The sequence below is a fragment of the Gracilinanus agilis genome, chromosome 5, assembly GCF_016433145.1.
Source record: "Gracilinanus agilis isolate LMUSP501 chromosome 5, AgileGrace, whole genome shotgun sequence".
In the NCBI taxonomy this organism is placed as follows: Eukaryota; Metazoa; Chordata; class Mammalia; order Didelphimorphia; family Didelphidae; genus Gracilinanus; species Gracilinanus agilis.
Window position 1 is genome coordinate 127,965,996 of NC_058134.1, and position 12,112 is coordinate 127,978,107.

General features: G+C 36.9%; 1 protein-coding gene across 1 annotated transcript in view; it reads left to right on the top strand.

Annotated features, from left to right (window-relative positions):
* Positions 1–573: 573 nt before the first annotated feature.
* POT1 (protection of telomeres 1) overlaps positions 574–12,112 on the top strand; it is a 106,352-nt gene continuing 94,813 nt past the window's right edge. Inside the window, exons 1-2 of the mRNA XM_044678164.1 lie at positions 574–680; positions 1,104–1,277. Of these exons, the coding sequence (XP_044534099.1) occupies positions 1,155–1,277 (123 nt within the window). The 5' untranslated portion in view covers positions 574–680; positions 1,104–1,154. The remainder of the gene's footprint in view (positions 681–1,103; positions 1,278–12,112) is intronic.

Here is a 12,112-nt window from a genome sequence, read left to right on the forward strand (position 1 = left end):
AAGCTAGGCCAAAAGGGTCAAATGACTTGCCCAGGGTCACACTGTCTCAGGCTGAATTTGATTTCAGGTGGGTTCAGGACTTTAGGTCCAGGGTTATCTACTCCACCATCTTGCTGCAAACTTGCTGGAAGTGGAGGATGCAAGGAAATGGGAAAAAGACATCCTGCCCACAAAGAGCTCACAAGTCTTATGGGGGATACAAAAATGCAAAAAACTAGTATGAACTAGCTGTATAAGGGATGAAATTGGAGGTGGGGGCCATCTTAGAGGAAAGTCGTTAAGATTATAAAGGACCTTCTTACAAGTAGGTAGAACTTGAAAAGCCAGAAAGTGGAGATGTGAAGGGAGAGAACATGGGTAGGCATGGGGGACACCCAGTGAAAACCTTTGGATTGCCTTTTGGGAGACTCAGGTGGGAACTCCAAAGAGGTCAGGTACATTGAAACACTCAGTACTTTTGGAGAGTAAAGTACAAAAAGACATTTTATATTTGCCAGGATATTTAGAGCTCCAAAGAGATCTAGCCTAACTAACTTCCCTTTCCTTCCCATTTTGCAGATGAGAACAATTAGACCTAGGTCTGTTAAATGACTTCCTTAAAGACACACACATAATAAGCAATGGGAGCACTACAGCAAACTGTCCTGTATCTCATGTTATCCTAACAAATACCCTGGAAGGTAGGTAATGTTATTATCTACATTTTACTACCACCACTACTACCATTATCACTACCAGTACTACTACTACTACTACCACTACTATTACTACTTAATAGTACTACCTTAGCTAGCTAGCATTTATGTATCACTTTCATATGCTGTGATATAAAGCATCCTTAACTGAGGTCCAGAACTAAGCTCTAAACCCAGTTCTAGCTTAGCATCAACAAACAATCCCCCCTAATTTTCATTGTATTATAAATGGATGAGTTTAAGTAGTTGACCTCTTACTATAAAAGGTATGGAACTGAGCAAGCTAGATAGGAAAATCAGTCTTAGAATATCAATTTATAGTTCTAGCCATCAGTAATTTAGAGTCACAACTCAATTTGGTAATGGCCATTCCTTTTATTTATATGGTGTTTTTTTTTTTGTTGTCAGAATAAAATTATCAATCAAGTAATATAATTGAAGTTGGTTTCAAATGCAAATATGCCAGTTCACCTAGTAAAGGAAGTCAATGGAGTACCCGAAGTTCAATTACCAAGCTGTTTAGAGGAAGTGGATTTCAGAACTCTACAAATTGGATGTGATTATACTAACAAATTTATTCAGGTAAGGAGTTTTAATCATTCAAAATTCCTTTTCCTTATAAAAGGATATTTATATATAATGTGTTATAATGTGAGAGGTTGTTTCAAGAATAATTTTATACAGCAGCAAATAATATTCAATAGTAAGAGGTCCCATAGGTTTTTTCTTATTATCTGGTTTCTATTCCTAATCTCTTGATTACTTTTCCTATCAAAGGAAATGTTGGTAGGTTGGTAAATTCAGACAGGAAGACAATTAGCATTAATTAAACACAATGTTCCACACATAGGGGATACAAATATAAGCAAAAAGAAAGACTGACAGTCCTTACCCATAAGGAGCCACATTGTAGTTCTGAAATCCCTTTTCCTAACCATAATTTATTGCTTTTCTACCTCTTTTCCTTCTCTTACCAAACCCTATTCTTTGTCTACACTATAACATTCAGTCCCTAGACCCCTCATTCTCTCCCAGGCCTTTATTACCTCCCTACTATCCCTTCTATTTTTTTTTTTTTCTTCATCTTAATACTTTGGTGAACCAGTTCATTTGTACACTTATCTTCTTTTCAGGTCCCTGGCTTCCATTTAATATCAGCAGTTTGACCCTGCAAAGTCTTGGCCTTGGATCATTTCCACTATGTGCCACCTTTGATCATAACATCACCAGGATCAAATGCAAAATCCACTGGCTTTAAAAGCACTTCATAATCCTGACCCTCAATCTTTCTTAGTTTATTCTTTCAAACTTCCTCCCCATCCTGTATACACACTCTTCATTCCAGTGATGTTGAACTCCTTGCTGTTCCATGAACAAGACATCCTATCTTTTGGCTCTGGGTATTTTCTCTGACTGTCTCCCTTTCCAGGAATGCTTTTCCTCTTCATCTCCTCTTCTTGGCTACCCTGGCTTCCTTTAAGCCTCCCATCATCTACTTGAATCCTTTCATAATCCCTCTTAATCCTTGTACCTTACCTCTTTAATTATTTCCTATTTATTCTTCATATAGCTTGTTTCTATATATTTGTTTGCTTGTTGTTCCCCCAATTAGATTATGAGCTCCTTGAGGGCTCCTTGCCTTTCTTTGTATCCATAGGGCTTAACATAGTACCTGGGCACAGAGGATGTAGAATAAAAGTTTATTGACTTATTGAGGAAGATAGCCCATAAAAGGCAGCTGACAAGCTGAAACCTCCTCATAACTTTGCTTTATATTTGTGCACATATAGCTTGGAGGTTTTTGAAAACATTCCTACATTACTTAATTGCATTTGGCAAATTTTTAACATATCCCATTGGATATTCCCACTGGACAAAGGAATGAAAGAATCTAAGACTTCGTATCATCTTGTCATCTGACAACACACTTTGCTTTTTGAATCTTGGATACTTTTTTCTTATTCTCCATTTGTTACTAATGCCTCTCTTGTTGTAAACCCTCTTAATAGTTAATATTCTCAGCAACTTCAGCCTCTGTTTTGACCAAATCTGTAGATATTTTAGTCTTTATTTTTTTTTTTTTAATGTATGCTACCTTAACTTTTCCCCTTTTATGTTATTGTGGTCATTATGTGATTTGCTCTCCCAGTTTTGTTCTGTTTGTATACCATTCTTCACAAGTTTCTATGAATTTTTTATATTTGTCATTTCTTGTAGTATAAAATTATTTTAATATAGTCACATGCCACGATTTATCTAAACATTTCCTAATTGATAGGTGCTCAACTTTCAGTTGTTTGCTATTACAAAAAATATATTTTCCTGTATTTGACCTCAGCATAGATGCCTAGTGATGAATATACTGTTTTTTATCTCTAGGTATATGCATAGTAGTTTGTGTCAGAGGGTATATATGCAGTAGTGACTATTAGTATGATTCCAAATTGTTTTCCATTATGATTCAATCAATTCATAACTTCACCAACAGTGTTTTAGTCAATCACTCTTTTCTTGCACTTAATTTTACAGCATATGTCTTTTTTTAAATCATAAAATTAGGTGGGAATTCTCATTGATCATATTTAGTAGGATATTTCCTTTTTTTCAATAATACCTGCAATTTTCACAAGAAAATGTGTTGTTTTCACCTCTATTTCTCAGCAAAGATTTATAGTATACTGCTTCTGTGAAAGATTTGAGTAAGGCATAATTAGTCTTTCGAAATGTATTGCTTCACATTTAGTAGTACTTTCTAAACAATTATGCTTTATATTTCAAAATAAGAAATATTTGTCAAAGCAAATAAAAAAACTAAATGAAAAATTTGATGTTTAATAATCTTTATCTTATACTTTAAATTCTAGTAGATACATACTATTCTCATGTTTGTTTTTAAATTTATTTTAAAAATCTATTAATCCTTGATGATATAGCTAGTTATACAATTTAGTGACATTCTTGGCTTCTAGTAAAATGCTAACAATTGGAAAGTAGATAAAAAATATGTTATTCTGATTTATTCTTAAGTAGATATTTCAGTTTAATTTTATAGGTTGTAAATGCCTTTTTGAAATATTCACACTTATATTTCCTTTCTTTTACTCCATTGAATTTTTTCCTCTACCTAGTGTTCATGGAATTCTTAATAAGATTAACACTAATGTTTATTGAATTGTTAGGTATATTTTGAAACTCAATATCTTTTAGTCTCTACTTTGTTGTTGGTAAGGGCCAGCTGTCTTTCAGTTGAAGTTGTTATGAGCTGAGAAGAGCAATTGGGTGCTTAGGCCTGTGTAGTAGGATTGGGCCTAGTAAAATTGGCTGACAGTAACAAGTCTTGGAGACAGATGTAAGCTAAAACTCTATTTAATAACTTTAAGATTTCAAAGGTATAAGGATAGGTAAAAGATTTAGCGGGAAAGGTCCCTAATGCTAAAGGGGTACTAACTTAACCCACTCCCAACTCAAGACTTCTCACGAAGTCACTTCTGCCTGGTTCCCAGACCTTCACTTTTTCCTTAACAATTCTAAAACCCAAAAATCTATTCTACATACTCTATTTCTAATATCCTTATCTATCTATATCTATATCTATCTATCTATACATATATATATGTAAATTCTTAAAGCACTATCTCCAAGTATCCTTCTGGTTCACCACTCCAATGCCAGCCTAGACATGGTTGGGCCTGGTCAGCCAGAGATGGCTTCCCAGCCTAGGTAGGCCCAAAAACCTTGTCTTCACTCTGCAGGCTCACAGAGATAAAAGAACAGGTCCTCTTTCTTCTTCCTGTTAATCTTCTCCTTCAGTCATTGCCAAGCTGTCACTTTCTCTCTTTCCAAACTGTCAATCTGGTATTCTCAAGATTTCACCGGAATTTCCCAGAGAGCCAGAAAACCACCAGCCTCTGGAGCTAAGTTCAGCTCCCAGAGACCCCGACACTTGTTAATCCAACCCTTATCAGCACCTCAGAATTCCAGCAGGAACTTTGGCTCCAAATTCTAAGACCCTGAGACAGTATCTCTCATTCTATCCTTAGGCACTAATCTCTTAATTGACCCCAAATCTATAATATTCTGAACAGAATGAAGTATTTCATATCTCTTATAAAACCAACATTTTCACTAAATGAAAAAAATATTTTACTTTTTATGGGAACAAGCATTAGGAATCTTAATTTAAGATAGTTCAAGGATAATTTGCTTTGTTTGTTGTTCAGTCATTTTAGTCATGTCCAACTCTTCATGACCCCATTTGGGTTTTTTTTTTTGGCAAAAATACTGAAGCATTTTGCCATTTTCTACTCCAGCTGATTTTACACATGAACCTGAGGCAAACAGGGTTAAATGACTTGCGTAGGGTCACATAGCTAGTGTCTAAACTCAGATTTGAAATTAGCTCCACATTTGGAGCTCGTCTACAGTACCACCAAATTGTAAGTAGCTTTATGTAAATTTATAGGGAAAATAGCAAAACTTCAAAGATAGTAAGTTTCAGCAAGTGAAAAGATTTTTTAAATTATTTTTTATAATAACTCAAATGAATATTTTATTACTTTGAAGATATGTGATTTTTGTCATAGGCATTTTCCTCCACCTGTATAGTTCACAACACTCATGACTTAGTAAATTGCCTTCTGGTATTGCTGTGATTGAAAAAAATCCCTCTGCAGCCAACCTTATGATGCTGAGTTGTTTTTTTTTTTTTAACTTTTTCTAGCTTAGTCTTCATACAAGGGAAATATAATCTGTTACCAGGCCCATACTTTTTGAAGCCTTTATTTAGTTCAGTAGGATTTTCCAGAGTTTGTATAAACTTTGCTTAGCCTTTGAAAACCCAGAACCATCTAATTCCATGTCATAATGATTCTTCTAAATAGGACTGTGATTAATTAAAAACTAAATCAGCATGTTCAAATTGGCATTTTAAGTACTTCTTGATTTATAAATAGTGTCATATAAGAAACTTATTCATACAAATGGCCTGCTGTCCACCAGGTTCTGCTTCTTTATCTCCTTCCCTCAAAATCTGGAAGTTTGGGCTGACAGCTGATAATGTGAGGTGACATACCAATATTTGGCATAGTGAGCTTTCAGACTCAAATAAGGAGACTTTTATAAACTTTACTTTTTAAGCAATCTCTTTTATCTGCTCATACATTTCTCTTCATACTTTATCTTTTTTGATATTAGTGAGTCAAAAAATGACTAATCCTGGCTGACAGGTATTTGAGTAGTATTAGAAAAATACACCAGCAATTTACTGAGAAAGAAAAACACAAATTTTAAACTTGAAATAGATAGATATGTTAAAGAAATAATAGTCTCATTTTCTAAAGTTTCACAAAGTACCCAAAATTCCCTTTCGGATTTCCATAAAGATTTTCATCTTTCTACTTAGCCTCCTCTACTTCATTCTACTTTTCCTCCAATACTAGATTAAACATATATGTTTTAGTGCGATTGTTTTGTTTAATCTTGTTGTTTTACATAATTTTTCATTGAAAATGTCCCATTTTGGAGACACATGATAGGCTAATAAGGGATTGTAGGTTATACTGGGAACCTCATCAGTACTTCTCAGTGGGCAACTGGGAATCTTTGTATACAATGCTTTTTCTTTTAGTTCTTCTCTAAATAGGAGAAAAAAAGAAGGCTAATTAAAAAAAAAACAAACCAAAAAAACAACTGAGGTAGTTCTAGCCATTTCACTTCAACAGACATTTTTTTTTAAACCCTTACCTTCCATCTTGGAGTCAATACTGTGTATTGGCTCCAAGGTAGAAGAGTGGTAATGGTGGGCAATGGGGGTCAAGAGACTTGCCCAGGGTCACACAGCTGGGAAGTGTTTGAGGCCAGATTCCTGCCTCTAGGCCTGGCTCTCAGACACTTGAGCTACCTAGCTGTCCCCTAAACAGACATTTTTAAAACAGTCACTGGGTGTATTTTGGGCAGGATACAAGTTTTGCATAAGATGGTTCTTGCTCTCATGGCGCTTACAGTATAGTAGAAGGAAATAACAAATGAATAATACTAATAACAACTGATATATTTTAAGATTTGCAAAGTGCTTTCATTATAGCAACATGGAATTTTATGAAATGAAATGAGCAGCACATGGCCTGGAGCAGAATTCCATCCCAAGTTTTGTGATGTTTCCATTGTGCCATACTTCCTATCCATATGCACATAAGTAACTATCTACCAATAGCTTCTAAAAATTAAACATGATATGTGTGAGAGAATTGGAAACCGAGTTCTGTGTAAGATTGATCAACAGTCATTTAAGATCAGAGAAGGCACTGAATCTGTAGAAGCAGAAGAAGAGGAGGTGGTATTTGATTTAAGTCCTAAAGGAGGCTTTGGTAGGAAGAATGTATGAGTTAGGAATCATGTGAGCAGAAGTCAGGAGGCAAGAAGGTATAGGGTATCTACAGTGAAGGGGCATCTACAGGAAAGTGATTTAGCATAAAGATTTTGAAAACCCCTTGTTAAATTTTGCTGTAGCATAATAATATAGCATAATGCCATTTACCAATATATTTCATGACCCCAAACCGCTATGCTTTTTGATTTGAGTGTCTTATTTTTCCCATAGGTTTTCTTTTTAACATTTATTAATATTCATTTTTAACATGGTTACATGATTCATACTCCTACTTTCCCCTTCACCCACCCCCCCCCACCCCCGCACTTCCCCCACCCATGGCCGATGCACATTTCCACTGGTTTTGTCATGTGTCCTTGATCAAGACCTATTTCCAAATTGTTGATAGTTGCACTGGTGTGGTAGTTTCGAGTCTACATCCCCAATCATGTCCACCTCAACCCATGCGTTCAAGCAAATGTTTTTCTTATATGTTTCCTCTCCTGCAGTCCTTCCTCTGAATGTGGGTAGCGTTCTTTACCATAAATCCCTCAGAATTGTCCTGTATCATTGCATTGCTGCTAGTACAGAAGTCCATTACATTCGATTTTACCATAGTATATCAGTCTCTGTGTACAATGTTCTTCTGGCTCTGCTCCTTTCGTTCTGCATCAGTTCCTGGAGGTCTTTCCAGTTCACATGGAACTCTTCCAGTTTATTATTCCTTTGAGCACAATAGTATTCCATCACCAGCATATACCACAATTTGTTCAGCCATTCCCCAATTGAAGGGCATACCCTCCTTTTCCAATTCTTTGCCACCACAAATAGCGAAGCTATAAATATTTTCGTACAAGTCTGTTTATTTGTGATCTCTTTGGGGGACAAACCCAACAATGGTGTGGCTGGATCAAAGGGCAGGCATTCTTTTATAGCCCTTTGAGAATTGACTTGAGTGTCTTTTTAAAAGAACCAAAAAACTTTCCCTATTTTTATTTCTAGCAAGCATTTTACTTCTTGTTATTGACTCTTGCCTTTCTTTAATTTGCTCTTTCTGATCTGTGATCTAACAAACCTGCTATCTAAGCCTGATATGTAAATGTATACAATATCACCCACAAAAGCAGTTCCTGATTTCTCTTTTCAAACAACGGGTTGGGGGAGTCTAGAATGCTTGATATGACAGTGAAACACCTAACTTAGCCAGGGAAACGAATTAAATATTTGTGAATCCTTTGGGGTTATAATGAGACAGTAGGAAGCAACATAAAAGGATTTTAATAATTAAATAAGGTAGGGCAAGTGGGAATGGGGCAAACTACTTTTTTTTTTTAAACCCTTACCTTCTGTTTTGGAGTCAATACTGTGTATTGGCTGCAAGGCAGAAGAGTGGTAAGGGTGGGTAATGGGGGTCAAGTGACTTGCCCAGGGTCACACAGCTGAGAAGTGTCTGAGGTCAGATTTGAACCTAGGACCTCCTATCTCTAGGCCTGACTCTCACTCCACTGAGCTACCCAGCTGCCCCCTGGCAAACTACTTTTAACCGCTATAGGAGGGAAGATACAGGGGTTTAGGTGGTCCAGGAGATCAGGGCAGGAAAGATTAAACTTACACTACACTATAAACTAGACTAAATACAAGCTTGACAGGGTTTGGGGATCTTTCTACTTGCTCCAACCATGTTCTCTGCTGTCCAAGATGTTAGTACAGTCCACTAACTCCACTGAGTTACTCTAATAGGCTGTCGAAGACCTGGAGGTCCACCTTCCAAAGCTGCTGATCCAGACCTATTTTGTAGTTCCTCAAGTGGAGTTTCTTCTGTGAGATCAGGGCAGAAGCACTTCTACAAGTGGCAAACCTCTCAACTGTCCCAGAGTTCAAAAGCTCTGTGCCCTTTCTGCCACATTCCAAAAGCCCTTAGAATGTTCAACTCAAGCTTTCATTTTCAAATGTACTTTTCTAAATTTTATACTTATCTTCCTTGACTTATTCCTTATTACAATTCTTCACTTTTCTCTTAGATGACCTCACTCTATACTTTCTTGAGGGGGAAAAAATGAGAAAGAAACCATTCCCTAGGATTTCCTTCTCTTCTCTTATTAAAGCTTATTTCAGTTTGAGACCATCCTTCATTCTCTCTTCTTTTTCTTCAGGCTGAGGAAGAGGTGACTTCTTTTTGCAAAGACTAGCCTTTTTACTTTTTACTTTTTACTTTGATCTCAGTCTCTGCCATCTCCTAAAACAGTGATGATAAACTTATGCCATGGGTGCCCAAATATGGCACACTGAGCACTCTATGGGCATGCACTCCCCTACCCCCCTGAGTTTGTTACTAGAAAAGTAGAGAGATTCAAATAGAACTGTTGCACTCCTTCTCTTCACTTTATCTGATGACATTTTTTTCACATCCCCCACCCCTCTGCCCAGCAGCCCAAAGGGAGCGAGCTGGTAAGGTAGGCAGCTCACAGGTGGCAGAGCTGGAGGGGAGCAGAGAGCTTAGGCCACTCCCCTCCCCCTCTCTACACTCATTGAGGACATTCTTCACTTCACCCACCTCTCCACCCAGCAGCCCAATTGGAATGCTTCTTCCTTCTCCTGTGTGGGGTAAGAAGAGGGAGGGACAGGGGATGAGGCCTCTGGTGGGGGGTGGGCATGGCACTTGGTCTGGGCGGTTTCAGGGACAGAGCTGGGCACTCTATCTCTAAAAACTTCACTGTCATTGTCCTAGAGCTTACACCTTTCCTTACATCATCACTGCTTTTTCTCTATTCAATCTTACTTCAATTTAACTGGATTCTTCTCTATTGCCTATTAACACATCTATCTATCCTATCTTTAAAAAATTAAATTAAAACAGATCTCTTTGACCCTGCTAATATCCCCATAAGCGATTATCCTATATCTCAACTTTTTCATAATCATAGTTCTAGAAAAACTACCAGTCTGCCTTGCCACTAGTTTCTCACCTTCCACCCAGTTTTTGACTACTTGTAAACTAAATGCCTTAACCCATTCATTACTCTAATGAAGCTAAAGTTTTGGAGTTACCAATAATCTCATAATAACTATGACTTTAATACTTTATAATGAGTACTATAATACTATGATCCTATGACTTTTCTGCACCATTTGCTAGTATTGACCACTCTTTTTGGATACTCTTTCTGCCCTAAGTTTTCATGACATTGTTTTTCCTGGCACATTGCTGCTACTCAGTTTGTATTGCTGGATTGTCTTTGTCTTGTCCCATAAGTGTAAGTGTATGTCATGCATCTATTTTCCCTTTTTTCTTTGGTCTCTTTTCTTAGTTATCTAATTGGCTTCCTTGGCTTCAGTTGTTATCTTTATGTAGATTTCATCTAAATCTACAAATCTAGTGAATTGTAATGGGCAGAATCCTGGAGTTGGGAGTCCAAGTCTTTTCAGATTTCAGCCCTGCCTTTTGCAACCTCTGTCCTGTGGATATTCGAACTTACTTATGCTCTTGGCCTCAGTTTTCTTATGTAAAAAGAGGACATTGGACTACAAGGTCTCTGGCTTTAAATCTATGATGCTGTCTCTCCTTAGCTTCCATCATATTTAAAATAGAACTTATTCTCTTTATCACAAACTTTGCTACTCTATAACTCCTATATTTCTATTGAAGAAATTACTTTCCTTCCATTTATACACATTTTCAACTTTGGAGTCATCCTTGATCATTCACTCTCCCTCATATCCCTTATCCAGTCATTTGCTGGTTATTGGGTATTTTATTTTTGAAACATTTCTCTCATCTGTCTTGCATATCTAGAATTTACTTACTATGCAGAAAATAATAATATGTAGCATCCCTTTAGGTTTGCAAAAAAAAAAATCTCATGTCTTCACAACAACTCTGTGATGAAGCTGTTATTATTATCTATTTTACAGATGAGGAAACTGAAGCAAATTAAATGTCTTGCTTAGAGTTACATAGCCAGCAGTTCTTACAAGGCTGGTTTGGAACTCGGGTCTCCTGACTCCAAGTCCAGCAATCAGCTGCCTCTTTTATCATTCACAGTTGCTGTCCTAGTTTACTTCTTGCCTGGCCTGTTAGATTACCTTTAGTTTTATCTTGATATGCTTGAATTGCCCTATTATGTGGGTTATAAGGATATATAATACTGCCTCTGTTTACCTGGGAACTCAGCACACCCAGAGTGATTTGGAAAACTGCTTTTGAAACCCAGAGAAACTTGAAGAAGCTGTCTGTGAAAGCAATAGCCTAACTGAGGTAACCATGGAAACTAGCTCTTAGTCCTGGGACACTTGATTTAACTAGGGTCAAACTAGCCTCATTCTCTATACCAGCTTTCATAGTCTCTCTAGGATAAAATAATCAGCCTTATGCTTCACAAAAACATATCTTGTTTTACACTTACTGTCTTTGGTCCCATGCACTATCTCTGTTGACTTGAGCTATTTTAGTACTATTTACATTACATTTAACCTTGACAAGGTACCTGCTGGTGTTGATTTTTGTACCCTTTTTGTATTCTCAAGTTTGGGAACCCAATTTCTTCATGGTTCTTTAACATGCTAAAGAATATGTTATTACATTCCAAAAATGCACCAAAAAGTATTCCCCTTTGTACCTGGGAATTTGTCGAACACCCCACCCCCCGCCATTCCTGGGAACTCTCTGCCCTTACCAACCCAGATCCTTCCCTGAATCAACTCCTTCTTCTATCTTCCTTCTATAGAAAAATTACTTAATTTGTTCTTTGCAGCTTTTGAACTGAACTCCTTGGCAATAGGCTGATTAGCTCCACATTCACATGTTCATCTTGCTTAATAAAGATTATCTTTATTTTAAAGGCAGTATCTCTTGGTTATCTTCCTGTACTGGGAAAGTAAGACTGAGGTCTCTATGGATCTGTATTTGTCACAGGGCCCCAAGATGTTTGTTCCCCACTGGGGGAAAGAGAGACCTAAATTCCAAAGAGTCCATGCTTCAGTTTACAATTTGTACTGTACATATATTTTTTTTAACCCTTACAGTCTTAGAATAGATATTAAGTATCAGTTC